Source organism: Cherax quadricarinatus, chromosome 20 (genome assembly GCF_038502225.1).
Source record: "Cherax quadricarinatus isolate ZL_2023a chromosome 20, ASM3850222v1, whole genome shotgun sequence".
Classification (NCBI taxonomy): Eukaryota; Metazoa; Arthropoda; class Malacostraca; order Decapoda; family Parastacidae; genus Cherax; species Cherax quadricarinatus.
The window spans coordinates 57,340-79,278 of record NC_091311.1 but is presented as its reverse complement, the minus strand read 5'-3'; the positions used below and the strand labels follow the sequence as shown (position 1 = coordinate 79,278).

General features: G+C 39.0%; 1 protein-coding gene across 1 annotated transcript in view; it reads left to right on the top strand.

The window, feature by feature from the left end:
* Positions 1 to 6,991, top strand: part of lap (phosphatidylinositol-binding clathrin assembly protein lap) — a 319,918-nt gene extending 312,927 nt beyond the window's left edge. Inside the window, exons 8-9 of the mRNA XM_070086861.1 lie at positions 6,553 to 6,588; positions 6,881 to 6,991. Coding sequence (XP_069942962.1) covers positions 6,553 to 6,588; positions 6,881 to 6,976 — 132 coding nt within the window. The 3' untranslated portion in view covers positions 6,977 to 6,991. The remainder of the gene's footprint in view (positions 1 to 6,552; positions 6,589 to 6,880) is intronic.
* The last annotated feature ends 14,948 nt before the right edge of the window (positions 6,992 to 21,939 follow it).

Below are 21,939 nucleotides of genomic sequence, written 5' to 3'. Positions count from 1 at the left end.
TTTTTTATAGTTGTATTTGCGATTTCTTGGTCTCATTTGATAGAATGGAAGACATATTACAGAAATAGAGATGATTTTGATTGGTTTTAGCATTGGAAATGGCTTGAAACTGAGCTCAAAGTAGCGGAAATGTTAAATTTTTGCCGATATTCAAGAGTAAACAAACGACCTTACACGTCTAATACACGCCAGCTGGTGGGTCTAATATACATTCACAAATATGGTGATGATATTTATACAATTATTACAGTATTGCATAACAGTGAATCTTCTATTTTTTGGTGTGAATAAAAATTCATTATGTGAATAAAAAATCAAAATGGAATTTATTTGTAAAGCCTCAAAACATAACTAATGAACAGAGGAAATGTTAGTTTAGTGCCAGGAATGCCTACATTGTTCATTCTGGACCCTATTTTGAAATTGGAATATTTTGAACTTTGCGTTAAATTGGCCAAATTAACAATTTCCGATCACTTTATTTTGTAGTTGAAACAGTTGACTTGGCGATTTCTTGTGCTCAATCGATAGAATAGAAGTAATACTAGTGAAATAGCTAAGAATTTGGTTGATTGGAATAATGTAATTGGCCTAAAATAGGAGTCAAAGTCGGCAAAATCGCCGATTCTTAAATATCGCTGACACATCAAAATTCGCGAGAGCATAATTTCGTCAATTTTCCACCAATTTTCGTACTTTTTGTTTTATTACCTTCACAAAAAGATTCTCTACGATTTCATAAGAAAAAATAACAAATTTTTTTTTTGAAATATCTTGGACACTGGTGCGTGACTCCAGATTTGGGCCTTGGACCCTGAAAGGGCTAATCATTCTTCTATTCAATAGTCACATCCCCAGGCCTCTGCTGTTGTTAAGAAGCACCTCATCTCTTTAACTGAACTGAACCAGCAGTGAGATACATCAAACAAACCAACTTGTCTAACTCTGTCCCTGTTTTTCTTCCAGTCTTCCTCCAACTCCCATAGAAAATTAAGTACTCACCTTGTGCCATTATATATGCACTGTAACTAAGTAACCTGCTGTATCATCAGCTCTATTCAATCATTCCACAAAACTGAAGATCGTTGAATCAGTTTAAAATAATAAATCATAATTTAAAAAATTGTACCTTTCATTCATTAGCTACCTTTCTTATTATGCATATAACTGTAGTTATTGAAATAAGTCATACTTTTAAAAATTGTACCATTGTTCATTTAGCTTCCTTATTGTTCAATTCATTAACTGCATAAAAAATTCTCCATAATGGTCTGTCTAATTCTTAACTAATTTAAGCATTAGAATTAGTTTGCTTGAAATGCATTGCATACTAGTAGCTTTCTTTGGTGCCTAACTGTGTTTTATTATGTGTAAACTATATTATCTTTGTACAGCATAATAGAAATAAAAAATTAAATTTGAATCACACAAGTAAAATATAGCTAAGAATGATTGGTTGTAGTTTAGACCATCCAAGTAATTGAAACAGACTTTTTAAAAGCCTCATAAAACACACTGGAAGGGAAATAGTGGTGCTTTGAGCGTTCCTCAGGAAAATAGTCAAAAAATAAAATATTTTCTCCATGTGAGACTTGTTTCAAGTCACTTTTGGTCTGAAAGTGACCAATATCTCCCTGTCACTGGTATGTTTCTTGCGTTCATGGGTGTCAGGACGATGCATAACCATCAGTCAGTCTGCTGTTACTTCCATTACTCAAATAACATTACAGGTTGACCAATTGGTATACTGTTATGAACACACTGAGCACCAGTTGACTTTGGAAAATGGTAAACTGAAAAGGACCTGGGAAAAGCTGCTGTAACCACTGCTATATCAGACTCCAGCAACCATATTTCTCTCAGACATAAAATCTCAAGAGAATTTTATAACATGCATGATTTTATTTTTTATTGAATGGATGTTCAGTAATATACGTTGAAGGATTTTAACCCTTTCAGGGTCCAAACCGTAGATCTATGCCAAAATTCTAGCGGCGTCAAATTTAGCGCGAGAAGGCTGGTAGGCTTACATCTGAGACAACAGGTCTGTGTGATGTGTGTGTGCCATAAACAAAAATTCTAGGCGCCTGCATGGCATTGTGGGAATACCGCCTCAGTAACCTTTGTTCACCATGCCTCGCCGCAAGGCAGCTCGCACTTTGAGGCGAATTGGGACTCTCCTCTTCGTAACTGATAGTTCTGACTCTGATTGAAGTGGAAAAGAAGAAGAATTCAATGGCTTTGATCAATTAGTGACTGAAAGCAATGACCAGGATACTGAAATTAGTGCAGAAAATCTTGACAATCCTCAACCTTCTACCTCTGGTGTGGGCACGTCTCTGTCACATTAGTTGTACCTCGTCGCAAGAGAAAACTAATATTTTCGTGTAGCCAGGCCTCAGACTACAGTAAAGATGATAGTGATGTGGATTGTGATTTATTGCTCTTTTTATCATTCGAGTAGTGATAGTGATGAATCATATTCACCAGTGAGGCGTCGGTATATACGCCACTGCATGCGCTCGAGTAGTGTTCCCTATGTAGTGCCCAGGGGATGGAGTACATCCTGGAGTACATCCCGTGGCCCTACACCAGGAATAGACAGTGAAAGTGAGGATAATGTGGCTACACTTGGCATGGATAGACCACAGGCATCAATAGGTGGTGGTATTGGTGGTGATGGTGGTAGTGGTGATGGTAGTGCCACGGCCATGCATGACTCGCCAGCCCAGGCTGGGACCCACGCTGCTGACTCCTCAGCTCAAGGACAAAGCGGAGTCGTGTCCAACACCACACAACACCACACCACACTACAACTACAACTACCACCACAACCAGCTTATGATGTCCAGTATCCACCAGCAAACCGCATCTGGGATTGGCAGCAAAATCCCAATTTTGTTCCCAATCCCCATCAGTTTGATGAATCTCAGTGGAATCCTACCAGCTTGTTCCCTTGGAAACACTGCAAATGAACTGGAATTCTTTGAACTGTTCTTTGACCAGCCCTTGATGGAAATTATTGTTAGGGAAAGTAACAAATATTTTGAGTACACCATGGCAAATAGGATCATATCACCATAGTCAAGACTACACCAGTGGAAAGAGACAACTGTGGCTGAAATGTATTTGTTTTTTGCAACAATAATGCTTATGCCTCGTGTCTATAAGCATAATAAAAAATCATACTGGTCCACAGATCGGCTAATTTGTACCCCGGCCCTCAGTGAAATCATGTTGCACTTCTCTGTCAAAACCAGGCCTGACAGAAGTGACAGGTTATACAAGATTAGAAATGTTTTTATGTATCTGAAACAAAAGTTCAATATGTACTTTTATCCATTCGAGAATCTTGTAATTGACGAGTCTTTGATTTTGTTCAAAGGTAGACTGTCGTTCAAGCAGTATATACCGAGCAAGAGGAAACACTTTGGTATAAAACTGTTTGTACTCTGTGACTGTGACAGTGGCCTGGTATTGGATATTATTGTATACATGGGAGGTAAAACATTGAAAGATAACAGGATGTTATTGGGTATCTCAGGTGACATAGTGAGAAACATGATGGCACCTTATCTTGGTAAGGGGCATACATTATATACTGATAACTGGTACACAAGCCCTTTACTCAGTGATTTCTTGTGAGCGAACATGACAGATGTGTGGTGGCACAGTGCGTTCTAATCGTAAACATATGCCCAGGTTCAATGCAGGCACTCGTGCTGGTGAGGTGCAGGTGTTTACTGCCAATGACATCATGGCATTACGGTGGCATGACCCGAGATGTCAGATTGTTGACAACCATTCACCTAACGAAATGCAAGACAGTGGCAAAGTTGATAGTGACTAATGAACTTATTCGAAAACCAATGACAGTGATTGATTATACACAAAACATGCGTTTGGTTGACAAATGTGACATGCAGATTGGTTTTGTTGATTGTGTTCGTAAGAGTTACAAGTGGTATATGAAACTTTTCTTTCATCTCGTGGAGATTTCAGTGCTCAATGCATATAATATGTACCAAATAAAGACCGGGAACAGACCACTGTATGATGAATTTTGTTTTTCTGTTGTCAGACAACGCATAATGAAGTACCAAGTAACAATACCTGCTATACAAAACTGTCCTCGAACTCCTCAGGATATACTCAAGCGTTTGAGGAGGGAAGGTGATCACTTCATAATACAGCTTCCTGCAACTAAGAAGAAATTTGCTCAGAAGAGATGTGTTGTCTGTGCACAAACAAAACGACGGCAACAAAGACGCAAAGAGACTAGGTTTGTGCGAGGAATGTAAGGTACCTCTGTGCATGGTACCTTGTTTCAAGGACTTCCACTGGCTGCAGCAGTTCTAGAAACATGTCCATTGACTGTACATACGTAAATATATAATGTAGATTAGTATTATAAAACATTTGTGCATGTTGTAAACAATATTGGTAAACAGTATTATAATTTTAGTGCAGTTGTGTTCATTACAGTGAGTGTATATATATACATTATGTACAGTATTGGTCTCACAGGCCACAAATGTTACTAGAAAAAGAAAAAAATTAGAATGAAATGCAGTTTTGCGGAAGTCACTGATGTTGCCGCCACCCGGTCATTTTGGGTCAACTTCTCACCTCAATCTCGGTAAGTACTGATCAGAAATTTTTTTGTTTTATTACCTTCACAAAAATATTATCTTTAATTCTGTAATAATTTTTTTTTTTTTTTTTTTTTTTTTCAAAATTTCTTGGACACTGGGGCACCCCTTGAAATTTTGCCTCTCCACCCTGAAAGGATTAACCCTTTGATTGTCGAAACCCCAAATCCTGAAGTGTCTCCTGGTGTCAAAAAATATTCGAAAAAAAAAAACTGTTTTTTCCTAAGAAAATGTTAAGATGATTTTCCTGATTGTTTAAAGCCCTAGAAAAAAAATTTTGCCATCAGTACTTAGCAAGATACAGAGGCATAAAGTTGGCAGAAAATGAGCCGCGTATGGCAACAGCAGCGAATGCCGCTCACCCGGTAAACTTTTTTTTACTCCCATTCGAAGGTATCTTGCTTTTTCCACTTCTTTATTTTTTCATGTAAGGTGTAATGTACATATATACACTCATTGTATACAACACACTAAGCACACAAATATAATTATCAATATGTTTACAAAACTTGTTTAAACAAACAATACAAAAATTTTTTTATTACTATTCTATAATATATATGCACATATGTAGTCACTGGATACTTTCATATAACTGCTATTATCTTCTGCAACCTTGTGTTGTGTGAGTGTGTGTGGACTTCTAATATGCTGAGTCAGGGTCTGGCAGCTGTCAAAATGACATATATCATTACTCACTCCCCACACCGCCTATCAAAACGGTAGGGTCCGATGCTCACTTCCCCTCCATCCTCCTACCTAATTATCATTCTCCCTCATTCTCTCCCTCATTCTCATTTTCTCTCTCATTCTCTCTCTCATTCTTTCTCCTTCATTCTTCATTCTCCTTCATTTTTCTGGTATCCTGGGCAGTGGTTTTGGTCACAAACTCCTCAGAACCATGACATTGATCTTCACCGACACTTCCATCTGTGTTAGAGCATCACTTGGGAAGAGAAGAATTCCAGATTTGCCGGGGAGTCGGATATTTCTTACCACTAGGCATGATGAATGTGGATTACTGAAATGGCATTCCCACAATGCACCACTGGCTCCTCGATTTTTTTTATATGGTGCACACTGACCATGGAGACCCATTCTCTCGCATTCTTTCTCCTGCTTGATTTGAAGCCACTAGAATTTTGGTGTATTAATACGTCGATACTTCCAGTGGAGGTGGGAATGCTATAGTCAGAGGGGACTCAGATTGTTTGCACATTTCTGGAAAGATGGTGATTGAATGGATGACCATGAATATTTTCTTTGGGCTACCCTGTCTTGGCAGGAGGTTGCTGTTGAGGTAAAAAAAAAAATGTAAATCAGGTCTTTGGACCTTAGTTATATGAAAATGTCACCTGAACTTCAGTTTGAGGAAAGTTCTTATAGTGGAAAATGTTAGGCTTTTGTAAAATAGAAGACTGAACATTGAAACAGATTTCTGTTTGTCAGAAAAATGCTGAAGTCTCACTGGTAGAAAGAAAATGGGGAAATAGACTGATATGCTAGTAAGATGTTTTATGGTATTCAGTACATTTAAAACAGTAGCTATTACATTACACCAGAGTACCACTTTCATAATAATATTTTGATGTGCATGTAATGCCACTGTCTTGCATGAGACAGTATTAAACTTAGCTTGCTTTTTAATCTCTAGACTTTTACAAAATATGAACCTAAATAAAAGTTGGTTAAACAGCATGTAGTTGAGAGATGTGTATGCTTGGGTTTTCTTAGTAATTTATGTAATTAACATCATACAAAATTTCTGGTGCTTCTTCAATTTCTGAACAGCATGTTTCACTGTAGACATTTATCTAATGCATTTAACCTCAATTTCTGTATTATAATAACTGATTTGAAGTGCTTTTGTTTTTGTTTGTGATGCATGACCTTGAACCAGGGCTCTGAATGCAACCGTTGGTCACAAGGAGCCTCGGTGAGTTGCCTTATTGTGTTATTGTACTTTGCAGTGAGCTTAGCTATAAAAGATAGGTTTTTAAATTTAGTAATTTTTAAATATAGTGTGATTAGCATGAAATGTAAAATTTGGTTTATTTTTCAGTTTAAGATTTTTGTAATGTTTTAGTAAAATAATATTGAAATATTTTGATCTTGGTTTTCTCTGCCATAATGCTGTTGTATTATAGGTTCTTTGGGATGTTGTGCAGTGTTATGTTTATTATGGTGGAATCAGGAGCAAAATGATTGTAATATATGTCTTGCTTCAGGCCCCCAGTAGTCTGCTGGATGCTCTAGAGGCTCACCTGGCCTCACTGGAGGGTAAGAAGCCACCAACCTCATCAGCTTCCACCAACTCGAGGTAGGTTTTCTCTTGTGGTAATTATCATATCTAGATGGTAGCTCCTGAATGTGAAGTTGTTGTTGTGCTTGTTAATAGCTAGGACTCAGCAGCAAGTACTCTGATATTTAACTTGGAATCTGAAGTTGTTGTTGTGCTTGTTAATAGCTAGGACTCAGCAGCAAGTACTCTGATATTTAACTTGGGTAATTACACTAGCAAAATGTGCACGACTTGCTCTTGCTTTTCTTCATTATTCATTTAGATCTTGAAACAGTGTGAAAGTCTTAATGAAGATCTTCAGCTAATGTTTCCTTCAAAATTTGTTTGGAACATTTTCATTCATTTTATGAATCATTGCTACATGCTTGATTTATTTTTCCAATGTAAACTAAAATTTCATTTTTTCTCTGGGGAGTAATGGTCTTAATTTTTACATACTGTAGATTATCCAGCACCATCAGGTTGTGTGTGTGTGTGCACGCTAGATTTTTAATATGACGGGATAATTGTGCATTTTTATAGTGCTCAGTGTTTGCATGTCCCGTTTCTTGATTGTGTTGTGTATCAGCAAGACCGCCGGGTAAGATTAAATAATTCATCAAGAAATAATAGTTGATTTACTGTGTATTATTTAATCTTTTTTTTTCTGTTAGACTTGGGATCAATTTCTTCACTGATATATTTTTGGATGTTGCATGTGTGATGTCACCGTGGGTGTTCAGTATATTTATAGATGGGGTTGTAAGAGAAGTGAATGCGAGGGTCTTGGCAATAGGTGTGTGGTTAAAAGATAAAGAATCTAACACAAAGTGAGAGTTGTTACAGTTTCTCTTTGCTGATGACACTGTGCTTTTGGGAGATTCTGAAGAGAAGTTGCAGAGATTGGTTGATGAATTTGGTAGGGTATGTAAAAGAAAATTAAAGGTGAATATTGGAAAGAGTAAAGTGATGAGGATAAAATATTAGATAACGAAAGATTAGATATCAGATTGGAGGGAGAGAGTATGGAGGAGGTGAATGTATTCAGATAATTTAGGAGTGGACATATCAGCAGATGGATCTGTGAAAGATGGTGTGAATCAGAATTGACGCGGGGAAAAAGGCGAGTGGTGCACTTTGGAGTCTATGGAGACAAAGAAATTTGTCCATTGAAGCAAAGAGGGGAATGTATGAGAGTATAGTTATACAGGTTCGCCATCACAAATCCGGCTATCAGTTATTTGGTTACTTCGGTTATTCGGCACTAATTTTGGCTAGCATAATTTCAAATTTCCAGGGTCGCCACACCAACCTGCTGGTACTGTTTGGTGGCGCTACTTGCTGCATAAGTCATTCCAATTTCTTTTTCTTCATTTATTGTTTTAACCTGCTTACTTTTAGCCCTAGCCATGGTTCTGGTGAATAAAAGAAATGCTTCTCATTATGTAAAGCACCTACACAGTACATTATCCATTAAAGATAAGGTGGCTTTGAAGCCACTGTCAGTTGTCATGAACTCAGTCTCATGAAGCAGGAGAATATGCTTTATTATTACGCTAATATCAACACTACAGCTTATTTGCCTATCACAATTGATCTAATATGACATAAGAAACAATTTAAATAACATAAAACATGTTTTAAATACTCCAGAATGAATAATAATTGGCATAACCCCAGAAAGCTCTGGCAACAACTAAAACAGTTGGGGTATAGCCATAAGCCAGTAGATAGGTCTAACATAGTACTCACTATCGATAATGAGGTATGCCACGAAACATCTAAGGTGGCAAATTGCTTTAATTCCTACTACACATCTGTTGCATCAACACTAGTAAGTAAACTACCAGCTGCATCAAATACCTTTAACACAGACTCTGATAAGTTTCAAACATACTATACCAATAAAGGGGTAACCCCAAACAGTTGTCAACTAGTAAGTGTATCTCATGACTTCATTCAAAAAGAACTAAGCAGGTTAAACCCAACTAAGAGCACAGGCCCTGATAACATCCCGTCTAAGTTCCTAAAAGATGGTGCTTCTGAACTGTCAATCCCTATTGCTCACATAATAAATCTATCAATCACCACTAATACTGTACCGGAGGGGTTCAAGGAGGCCAGAGTTACTCCTATCTTCAAGAAAAATAATAGGTCTGATGTAAGCAACTATAGACCTGTTAGTATACTCAGTATAATATCTAAAATTCTGGAGAGGGCGGTGTATTCTCAAGTAGTTAAGTACCTTAATGACAACAGCATTCTCCATAGCTATCAATCGGGCTTTAGAAGATCCTACTCAACCGATACCTCCCTTATTAATCTGATGGATTACCTGAGAACTGAAATGTCAAAAGGGAACCTCATAGGTATGGTAACCTTAGACCTGCAAAAGGCCTTCGATACTGTCAACCACAATATATTATGTAAGAAACTTCAAGCTATCGGTATAGGTTCTGTAGACTGGTTTAAGTCCTACCTTAGCAACAGGAGACAAATAGTCAAAATCAACAAAACGGAATCAGAACCCCTGCCGATAACATGTGGAGTTCCCCAAGGTAGTATTCTGGGTCCCTTACTATTCTTATGTTATGTCAATGATATGCCTATCAGTGTCAAGTGCAAACTCCTACTGTATGCAGATGACAGTGCTCTGTTAGTGACAGGTAAAGACCCACAAGATATTGCTAATGTTTTAACACTGGAACTGGAGTCCTGCAGCAAATGGTTAGTAGACAACAAACTATCATTACACCTAGGGAAAACTGAAGCCATTCTCTTTGGAACGAAACATAAACTGAGAAGGGTAAATAATTTTAATATTCAGTGTAATGGGGAGTCCATCACTTTGGTTTCATCAGTTAAATATCTGGGAATCCCCTTTGACCCATGCATGTCAGGAGAATTGATAGGGAACAGTTTAGTAAAGAAAGCGAATGCCAGGCTGAAGTTCCTGTATAGACAAGCACAGTGTCTACCTACTGAGGCTCGCAGGACCCTATGTCTAGCCCTTATACAATGCCATATGGATTACGCTTGCTCTTCTTGGTACTCTGCCTTGACAAAAAAACTGAAAGATAGACTGCAAATCACCCAGAACAAAATCGTAAGATTCATCCTGGGGCTGGGACCAAGAGAACATGTAGGCCAGGATGAATTACAGCAGTTGGATATGCTGAATGTTGAAGACAGAGTAAAACAACTGAAGCTAAATCATGTTTATAAAATTGCTCACGAACAGTGTCTAGAATATCTTGCTGTCAATTTTGTCAAGGTTGGGAACCAAAGCAATCATAGTACTAGGGGGAGAGAGCACAACTTTGTAGTACCCACAATCAGTGGCCAGGCTTCAAACACCTTTTATTGTACAGCAATAAAGGAATGGAACAGACTACCCACAAATGTCAAGGCCAGTCATAGCTTGAACTGAACCAGTTCAAGAAGACTGCCAAAAAGTGTCTGATGAATGAAGCAACAGAAAGGGAGGGGAATGATTTTCTATTTTTTAGCTAAAATACGTGTAAATTTTATCTTATCCCTAGTAATGACCCTCGTATTGTAGATAGTCGTAATGACCCTCGGGTAGTAGATAGTCTTAATGACCCTCGTATTGTAGATAGTCTTAATGACCCTCGTGTAGTAGATAGTCTTTTTAGTATGATAATAAGATGTTATCTTCATTATAGAATAATAAGAAAATATTATAACCTTTATATTATAATAATAAGGTAAAAGGACCCCAATGGAAATAAGTCACTCTGTCTGACTTTTTTGGGTTATCCTAGGTTCTCTACACATATGCTGCTATGTATGATAATTCTATGTAACTGTATTGTGTATACCTGAATAAATTTACTTACTTACGTACTTACTTACTTAACACCGAGCAGTTCGATTGAGGTATGAAGAGGATACGGTGGCTTATATTGGAGAAAACGGAGGATAGCACAGGGCTAACTGTCATATACACTCGTACTGCACCATAAACCTGAAACAAAAGTTATTTTCTCTGTATAGATTATCACACATAGCAGCATATGTGTAGAGAACCTAGGATAACCCAAAAAAAAAAGTCAACGTGGCTTATTTTTAGTACCTGGCTTGGGTTAGCCATATATTATTTTTGGTAAATATTCAATTCCCAGCGAGGGTAGAAACATTAGGCATGTTTCTTTACACCTGTTGTCTATGTTTACCCATCAGTAAATGGGAACCTGGGTGTTAGCCAACTAGTTTGGGTGTTATCCTGGGACACTGACCTAATTTTCTTGAAATACTCTGCATAACAAGTGGCTTTCTATACAGTAGTATGTCACTGATGTCAGCTAGGCCTGTATACCTTGTACATGTACGTGTAGTAAATAAAGATATTATTATTATTATTATTATTATTTATTATTATATTATTTTCTCAGTTGTTTGTTGGGTTATCTTATTCAAACTTGGGCAATGTATGATGGAAAGATTCTTCTTCACGTACACCAAAATTGAAAGAAATCAGACCATAAATAGCGGAGTTCACTTCTCAGCCATTAGCGGCCGCTTAGCGGTATATTTTTGTATAGTTGTTATGGTTATATTCTCATTTTTTCGGTCTCATTTGATAGAATGAAAGATATATTACAGAAATAGATATGATTTTGATTGCTTTCATGACTAAAAGTACAGTGGACCCCCGGTTAACGATATTTTTTCACTCCAGAAGTATATTCAGGTGCCAGTACTGACCGAATTTGTTAACATAAGGAATATTGTGAAGTAGATTAGTCCATTTCAGACCCCCAAACATACACGTACAAACGCACTTACATAAATACACTTACATAATTGGTCGCATTCGGAGGTAATCGTTATGCGGGGGTCCACTGTACCTTGAAATTGCGCTCACAGTAGCGAAAATGTTCTATTCTGTAGTGAAGCTCAAGAGTAAACAACTGATGTCACCGTCTAATACCTGTCCGCCTGCCAGTCTAAATTCCAGTACGGACTCAAGAATGGGTTGACATTATTTATACAATTATTACAATAATGCAGCAGTCTGCATAACAGTAAATCTTCTATTTTTTTATGAATAAAAATTCCAAATGAAAGCAAGAGTAATATAAGAGGGGCCTGTAGCCGTGACTAATGAACAGAGAAAATGTTATTTTAGTGCCAGGAATGTCTGCATTGTTTATTCTGGATCCTATTTTGAAATTGGGATCTGTTGAAATTTGTGTGAAATTGGCCAAATTGCCAATTTCTGACCACTTTATTGGGTAGTTGAAATAAGTGAATGGGCGGTTTCTTGTACTCGGTTGACAGACTAGAAGCAAATAAGTTTATTCAGGTTATTTTTTTTTTTTTTTATTATCACACTGGCCGATTCCCACCAAGGCAGGGTGGCCCGAAAAAGAAAAACTTTCACCATCATTCACTCCATCACTGTCTTGCCAGAAGGGTGCTTTACACTACAGTTTTTAAACTGCAACATTAACACCCCTCCTTCAGAGTGCAGGCACTGTACTTCCCATCTCCAGGACTCAAGTCCGGCCTGCCGGTTTCCCTGAATCCCTTCATAAATGTTACTTTGCTCACACTCCAACAGCACGTCAAGTATTAAAAACCATTTGTCTCCATTCACTCCTATCAAACACGCTCATGCATGCCTGCTGGAAGTCCAAGCCCCTCGCACACAAAACCTCCTTTACCCCCTCCCTCCAACCTTTCCTAGGCCGACCCCTACCCCGCCTTCCTTCCACTACAGACTGATACACTCTTGAAGTCATTCTGTTTCGCTCCATTCTCTCTACATGTCCGAACCACCTCAACAACCCTTCCTCAGCCCTCTGGACAACAGTTTTGGTAATCCCGCACCTCCTCCTAACTTCCAAACTACGAATTCTCTGCATTATATTCACACCACACATTGCTCTCAGACATGACATCTCCACTGCCTCCAGCCTTCTCCTCACTGCAACATTCATCACCCACGCTTCACACCCATATAAGAGCGTTGGTAAAACTATACTCTCATACATTCCCCTCTTTGCCTCCAAGGACAAAGTTCTTTGTCTCCACAGACTCCTAAGTGCACCACTCACTCTTTTTCCCTCGTCAATTCTATGATTCACCTCATCTTAAATAGACCCATCCGCTGACACGTCCACTCCCAAATATCTGAATACGTTCACCTCCTCCATACTCTCTCCCTCCAATCTGATATTCAATCTTTCATCACCTAATCTTTTTGTTATCCTCATAACCTTACTCTTTCCTGTATTCACCTTTAATTTTCTTCTCCTGCACACCCTACCAAATTCATCCACCAATCTCTGCAACTTCTCTTCAGAATCTCCCAAGAGCACAATGTCATCAGCAAAGAGCAGCTGTGACAACTCCCACTTTGTGTGTGATTCTTTATCTTTTAACTCCACGCCTCTTGCCAAGACCCTCGCATTTACTTCTCTTACAACCCCATCTATAAATATATTAAACAACCACGGTGACATCACACATCCTTGTCTAAGGCCTACTTTTACTGGGAAAAAATTTCCCTCTTTCCTACATACTCTAACTTGAGCCTCACTATCCTCGTAAAAACTCTTCACTGCTTTCAGTAACCTACCTCCTACACCATACACTTGCAACATCTGCCACATTGCCCCCCTATCCACCCTGTCATACGCCTTTTCCAAATCCATAAATGCCACAAAGACCTCTTTAGCCTTATCTAAATACTGTTCACTTATATGTTTCACTGTAAACACCTGGTCCACACACCCCCTACCTTTCCTAAAGCCTCCTTGTTCATCTGCTATCCTATTCTCCGTCTTACTCTTAATTCTTTCAATTATAACTCTACCATACACTTTACCAGGTACACTCAACAGACTTATCCCCCTATAATTTTTGCACTCTCTTTTATCCCCTTTGCCTTTATACAAAGGAACTATGCATGCTCTCTGCCAATCCCTAGGTACCTTACCCTCTTCCATACATTTATTAAATAATTGCACCAACCACTCCAAAACTAAATCCCCACCTGCTTTTAACATTTCTATCTTTATCCCATCAATCCCGGCTGCCTTACCCCCCTTTCATTTTACCTACTGCCTCACGAACTTCCCCCACACTCACAACTGGCTCTTCCTCACTCCTACAAGATGTTATTCCTCCTTGCCCTATACACGAAATCACAGCTTCCCTATCTTCATCAACATTTAACAATTCCTCAAAATATTCCCTCCATCTTCCCAATACCTCTAACTCTCCATTTAATAACTCTCCTCTCCTATTTTTAACTGACAAATCCATTTGTTCTCTAGGCTTTCTTAACTTGTTAATCTCACTCCAAAACTTTTTCTTATTTTCAACAAAATTTGTTGATAACATCTCACCCACTCTCTCATTTGCTCTCTTTTTACATTGCTTCACCACTCTCTTAACCTCTCTCTTTTTCTCCATATACTCTTCCCTCCTTGCATCACTTCTACTTTGTAAAAACTTCTCATATGCTAACTTTTTCTCCCTTACTACTCTCTTTACATCATCATTCCACCAATCGCTCCTCTTCCCTCCTGCACCCACTTTCCTGTAACCACAAACTTCTGTTGAACACTCTAACACTACATTTTTAATCCTATCCCATACCTCTTCGACCCCATTGCCTATGCTCTCATTAGCCCATCTATCCTCCAATAGCTGTTTATATCTTACCCTAACTGCCTCCTCTTTTAGTTTATAAACCTTCACCTCTCTCTTCCCTGATGCTTCTATTCTCCTTGTATCCCATCTACCTTTTACTCTCAGGTATACACAAATATAGTTACATAGATTATCATACATAGCAATGTATGTATAGAGAACATAGGATAACCCAGAAAAGTCAAAGTGACTTACTTCCAGTACCTGGCTTGGGCTAGCCATATATGATTTTTGGTAAATAATTTTTTTTTCTGTTTGTTGGGCTATCTCATCGAAACTTGGGCAATGTATGATGGAAAGATGCTTGTTAATATACAACAAAAATAAAAAAAGACAAACAATAAATAAGGGAGTTAACTTCTCTGCCATTAGCCACCTATTTGCAGTATAGTTTCTTATGGTTTTTATGGTTGTATTCTCATTTTTTTGGACTCGTTTGATAGAATGGAAGATATATTACAGAAATAGACATGATTTTGATTGCTTTCATGATGAAAAGTACCTTGAAATTGAGCTCAAAGTAGCGGAAATGTTCGATTTTTGCCGATGTTCAATGAACTGTGTAAGTCAAGTTGGTTAATTTTATTAAGTGTATTCTAACCTAACCACTCTGTAATCCAGCAAAATCAGTAATCCGGCACACTACAGGTCCCAATGATGCCGGATTTGTGATGGAGGACATGTACCAACGCTCCTATATGGGTGTGAAGCATAGGTGGTGAATGTTGCAACAAGGAGAAGGCTGGAGGTAGTGGAGATATCATGTATGAGGGCAATGTGTGGTGCGAATATAATGCATGGAATTTGTAGTTTGGAAATTAGGAAGTGGTGTGGGTTTACCAAGAGGGCTGAGGAAGGGTTGTTGAGGTGGTTTGGACATGTAGAGAGGATGAAACAAAATAGAATGTATAAGTCTGTTGTGGAAAGGAAGGCGAGGTAAGGGTCAGCCTGGGAAAGGTTGGAGGGAGGGGGTAAAGGAGGTTTGTTAGAGAGGGGCTTGGACTTCCTGGAAGCATGCATGAGCATGTTAGGAGCGAATGGAGACGAATGGTTTTTAAGACTCTGGCCTATGTTTTGGGTGACTATCTCTGAAGTAAATCAGCATAAATGCCTCATTCCTTCTCTATGTACTGCCTTGCCAAGTCGACTACACCCACACCTTGCTCGTGTTTTTTATGATTTCATGCTTTAATTCAATGGACATCAGTCTCTTCTTATCAGCACTGTCCTTTGCACTTACTTTCTTAGGACCAGTGGTTAGAAAAAAAAATTTGGCAAAATAACTATGCAAAACGCAAGGACAACACGAGAGATACTCCCACGGTGAGGTAACCATGTGCACTGTTGTGGCATTCGCTGCGCCAACTAGTAGTGCTGTATCTGAAGCTCACTCTTAACTTGGATTTTGGCTTGCAATTCATAGCAAAAAATCGAGTGAGCGACTGCTCATAACTCGGAAAACACGTAAGTTGGGGCACTCGTAAGTCAAGGTACCACTGTACATTCTTTAACTTTTGTTAAATATTAATAGTAACGGTTATGGTGAGAAAGAACATTCATTTAAATATATAGTGATATTTTATATACAAGGTATGATATAGCACATAATGAAAGTAGTTTATTAGATTATAGTATATTGGTGGATAAAAGGTTGATGGGTAGGCTTCAGGATGTACATGTTTGTAGAGGGGCAACTGATATATTGGATCATTATTTAGTTGTAGCTACAGTTAGAGTAAGAGGTAGTTGGGACAAAAGGAAAATGGCAACAAGAAGTAAGAGAGGTGAAAATGTATAAACTAAGGGAGGAAGAAGTTTGGGTGAGGTATAAGCAACTATTGGCAGGAAGGTGGGCTAGTGCAAGTATGACTAGTGGGGGGTTGAAGAGGGTTGGAATAGTTTGAAAAATGCAGTATTAGAATGTGGGGGAAAGTTTGTGGCTATAGGAGGGTGGGTACAGGAAGAAAGAGGAGTGATTGGTGTGATAAAAGAGATAAAAGGGTGTGATAAAAGAGAAAAAGGTAGCTTATGAGAGGTTTTTACAAAGCAGAAGTGTTACAAGAAGAGCAGAGTATATGGAGAGGAAAAGAAAGGTGAAGAGAGTGGTGAGAGTGTAAAAGGAGAGGAGATGATAGAGTGGGAGAGGAACTGTCAAGAAATTTTGCTGAAAATAAGAAAATTTTAGAGTGAGATAAACAAGTTAACCCTTTCAGGGTCCGTCCCGTAGATCTACGGCTTTACGTTTAGGGTCCAAACCGTAGATCTACGCCATGAGCTCAGCTCACTCTGATAAGCTGTGAGTGGTAAATTTGGGCCTAGATATGAGAGAATACATCTATGTGGTATGTGTGCACCACATAAAAGAAATCCTGCAGCACACAGTGTATGATAAGAGAAAAAAACTGAGACCATGATTTTCGATTAAACCAGCGACTTTGCAGTGTTTTTTCATGTTTGTTATAGTTGTATTTGTGATTTCTTGGTCTCATTTGATAGAATGGAAGACATATTACAGAAATAGAGATGATTTTGATTGGTTTTAATACTGGAAATGGCTTGAAACTGAGCTCAAAGTAGCGGAAATGTTAAATTTTTGCCGATGTTCTAGAGTAAACAAACGACCTTACACATCTAATACACACCAGCTGGTGGGTCAAATATATGTTCACAAATGTGCTGATATTATTTATAAAATTATTACAGTATTGCATGACAGTAAATCTTCTATTTTTTGGTTTGAAGAAAAATTCATTATGTGAATAAAAAATAAAAATGGAATTCATTTGTAAAGCCTCGAAACATAACTAATGAACAGAGGAAATGTTAGTTTAGTTCCAGGACCCTATTTTGAAATTGAAATTTTGAACTTTGTGTTAAATTGGCCAAATTACCAATTTCCGATCACTTTATTTTGTAGCTGAAACAGTTGACTTGGCGATTTCTTGTGCTCAGTCAATAGAAGAGAAGTAATACTAGTGAATTAGCTAAGAATTTGGTTGACGGGAATAATGTAATTGGCCTAAAATGGGAGTCAGTCAGCAAAATCGCCAATTCGTAAATATCGCTGACACATCACAATTTGCAAGAGCATAATTTCGTCAGTTTTCCATCAGATTTTGTACTTTTTGTTTTATTACCTTCAGAAAAAGATTATCTACCATTTCATAAGAAAAAATAACAAAATTTTTTTTTTTAAAATTCTTGGACACTGGTGCACCCTTTGAAATTTGGCCTCTGGACCCTAGGGAATGAATGGATTTGTCAGTTAAAAACAGAGTAGGGGAGTTAGTAGATGGGGAGATGGAGGTATTGGGTAGATGGCAGGAATATTTTGAGGAACTTTAAAATGTCAATGAAGAATGGGAGGCGATAACTTCATGCACTGGCCAGGGAGGTATACCATCTTTTAGGAGTGAAGAAGAGCAGGATGTGAGTGTGAGGGAGGTGCGTGAGGCATTACGTAGAATGAAAGGGAGTAAAGCAGCTGGAACTGACGGGATCATGACAGAAATGTTAACAGCAGGGAGGGATATAGTGTTGAAGTGGTTGGTATTTTTGTTTTATGAAAGAGGCAAAGGTATCTAGGGATTGGCAGAGAGCATGTATAATTCCTTTATATAAAGGGAAGGGGGACAAGAGATTGTAAAAATTACTAGGGTGTGTAGAAAAATTATTAGGGTGTGTAGAAGAGAGGGAGACTACTTCCCGGTAAAAGTAGGTCTTAGACAGGGATGTGTAATGTCACCATGGTTGTTTAATATATTTATAGATGGGGTTGTAAAAGAAGTAAATGCTAGGGTGTTTGGGAGAGGGGTGGGATTAAATTATGGGAAATCAAATTCAAAATGGGAATTGACACAGTTACTTTTTGCTGATGATACTGTGCTTATGGGAGATTCTAAAGAAAAATTGCAAAGGTTAGTGGATGAGTGTGGGAATGTGTGTGAAGGTAGAAAGTTGAAAGTGAACATAGAAAAGAGTAAGGTGATGAGGGTATCAAATGATTTAGATAAAGAAAAATTGGATATCAAATTGGGGAGGAGGAGTATGGAAGAAGTGAATGTTTTCAGTTGACGTGTCGGCGGATGGATTTATGAAGGATAAGGTTAATCATAGAATTGATGAGGGAAAAAAGGCGAGTGGTGCGCTGAGGTATATGTGGAGTCAAAAAACGTTATCTGTGGAGGCAAAGAAGGGAATATATGAAAGTATAGTAGTACCAACACACTTATATGGGTGTGAAGCTTGGGTGGTAAATGCAGCAGCGAGGAGACGGTTGGAGGCAATGGAGATGTCCTGTCTAAGGGCAATGTGTGGTGTAACTATTATGCAGAAAATTCGGAGTGTGGAAATTAGGAAAAGGTGTGGAGTTAATAAAAGTATTAGTCAGTGGGCAGAAGAGGGGTTGTTGAGGTGGTTTGGTCATTTAGAGAGAATGGATCAAAGTAGAATGACATGGAAAGCGTATAAATCCGTAGGGGAAGGAAGGCGGGGTAGGGGTCGTCCTCGAAAGGGTTGGAGAGAGGGGGTAAAGGAGGTTTTGTGGGCGAGGGGCTTGGACTTCAAGCAAGCGTGCGTGAGTATTACAACCCAGGATTCCAAATGGCCTGTTATCCCAGGTGTAATGGGAGCAAAATAAACACAGTAGAAAAAGTTTAGACTTATATTATCCTTCACCAATTTAGAACAGCAATATGTACACTATGTACAGTGATAAGTATAGTGCACTCCATGGTAAGCAAAGCAGAAATAGAAGCCACAAGATAGCAGACCGTGCTTCAACCAGCTCTAGAATGGGAATGACAAGGGCAGACAGGAGAGTGGTACCCACATAACCTCTGCGATTGCCAAAACCATCTTCTTATTGGCTAGAACCTGGTCACTAGTTGAACAACGGGGCCCCCATCATCAACTCTTAGCCACCTGGTTCGCTGGTTTGGGGAGATAGCCTGTAAATGAGGGTGTGTACATGCGCCGAATAAAGGTTACGTACTCTTTGCATGCCACACCCCCACCCCGAGAAGACTCAGGATTAGGCTGCCACCACCCAGTGGTAACCGTGCCGCCATGGCACAAAATAATGGGACCACCTTTCCTCTCCACCATCCAACTCTTAGATAGAGCTCAGCTTTTCTCGTGACCAAAAGCCAAACCCTAAACTTAGAGTGAGACAGCAGTCAGACAGGCTAGCATAGGTCCAAGATACAGGCAGACGGTAGCCCGCATCCCCTCACTGAAAAAAAAACCCACACCAGGGGATAAAAAAAAAAAGAGCGTGAAAAGGGGTTACCACAAATAACATCCTAACCTAAATAAAATATTATACTCTAGATAAAGAGTCTGCCAACATATTTTCTTTGCCGGCAATATATTTAATTGAAATATTATATGGCTGCAGCCTTAGCGTCCAGAGCATAAGCCTTGTGTTGTGGTTCTTCATGGCTTGGAGATATACTAGAGGATTGTGATCACTGTAGACTGTGACCACCTGTGATGTCTGGCCCACATAAACATCGAAATGCTCCAAAGCCAGTACCAGCGCGAGGGCTTCTTTTTCAATGGTAGAGTAAGCCCTCTGATGTGGCTGGAACTTGGCTGAAAAGTATGCTACAGGCTGCAACTCCTTGTTCCCGATTTGTAATAGTACTGCCCCAACCCCAGACTCACAAGCATCAACCTGTAATGAAAAAGGTTTGGAGAAGTCTGGAGACAAGAGAATGGGTGCAGTACACAATAATCTTTTTGCTTTATTAAAAGCAGTGTTACAGTCTGAGGTCCAATTAAAGGGAACTTTGTGACTGGTAAGAGAGGTAAGAGGGGCTACAATATCTGAGAAATTCTTACAGAATCTTCTGTAAAATCCTATCATGCCTAGGAAACGTTGAAGAGATTTCCTATCATGAGGAACTGGATAATCTTTAATAGAAAGAACTTTAGCAAGTTTAGGTGCAACTTTACCACTACCTACTTCATGGCCTAGAAAAGTGACAGTGGCCTGGCCAAAGGAAGATTTAGATAAATTAACTGTTAAATGGGAACTCTTAAAGGTCTCAAACAGAGCCTTAAGTCTAAGTAGGTGTTGATCCCAAGTATCAGACACCACAACAATATCATCTAGGTACGCTGCCGTGCCTTCAAGTCCTTTAATAGCCTGATGGATAAGTTTCTGGAATGAAGAGGGGGAATTTTTCATTCCGAAGGGGGTAACTGTGTATTGATAATGACCTCCTGGAATTACGAAGGCAGAGATTTCCTTCGCCTTATCTGTCAAAGGTACCTGATAGTAGCCTTTAAGGAGATCTAACTTGGACACAAAAGTAGCCTTACCCACAAAGTCAATTACGTCATCCAGATGAGGAAGAGGGTAAGCATCTGTAATGGTGACCTCGTTCACCTTACAGTAGTCTGTACACATACGAAACCCTCCATCAGCCTTCTTCACAAGGATGCACGGTGAAGCCCATGGACTAGATGACTCCTCCACTAAACCATGCTTTAACAAAAATTCTACTTCCTGCTGAAGCAGCCTTTGCTTTTCAGGATTAGCTCTGTAGGGGGAGAGTTTAATTGGTTTAGAGTTTCCCACATCTACATCATGGTAACCTAACGTACATTTTTTCGGCACATCCAAAAAAATATTAGGATATGACTGTAGAAGCTCAGTTAAATTTGTTGCTTGCATTTCAGATAATCCCTCCATTAAAGGGCTAGGATCCTTGAGGAGGACAGAATTTGAAAGTTTAATATTAATTTCAGAGATAGTGCAAAGAGTCAGAGTTGTCCTCAGAGGTAGAGGACAGAGTCATTACTGGGACTTTATCTGGTGTATGAAAGGCCTTTATTTGATTAATGTGGTAAGTTTTAGTTTTTGAGGTCTTATCAATGGGAGCTACCACATAATTTACATCAGATAATCTACTTACAATCTGCATAGGTCCCGTAAATCTAGCTTTCAAGGTGTGGCCAGGTATAGGTTCCTGCACCAACACCTTGTCTCCTGGATGGAAGGAGCGGAATTGTGCACTTCTGTCATACCTCTGTTTCATCTTGCTTTGAGCTGTCTTTAGGTTAGCCTTGGCTAACTGACGTGCCACCTGCAACCTTGAAGACGGATTGTAGAGTGTTGAGCTAACGTCTTCTCCCATCCATCCTTCTTTGAGCACCCGAAGAGGACCTCGTACATTGTGCCCAAAGATCAGCTCAAAAGGACTATACCCTGTAGACTCTTGCACCGTCTCTCGTACTGAGAACAGCAACAAAGGTAGTGATTCATCCCAGTCTGTAGGAAAGTGCATGCAAAAACTTCTCATCATTGTTTTT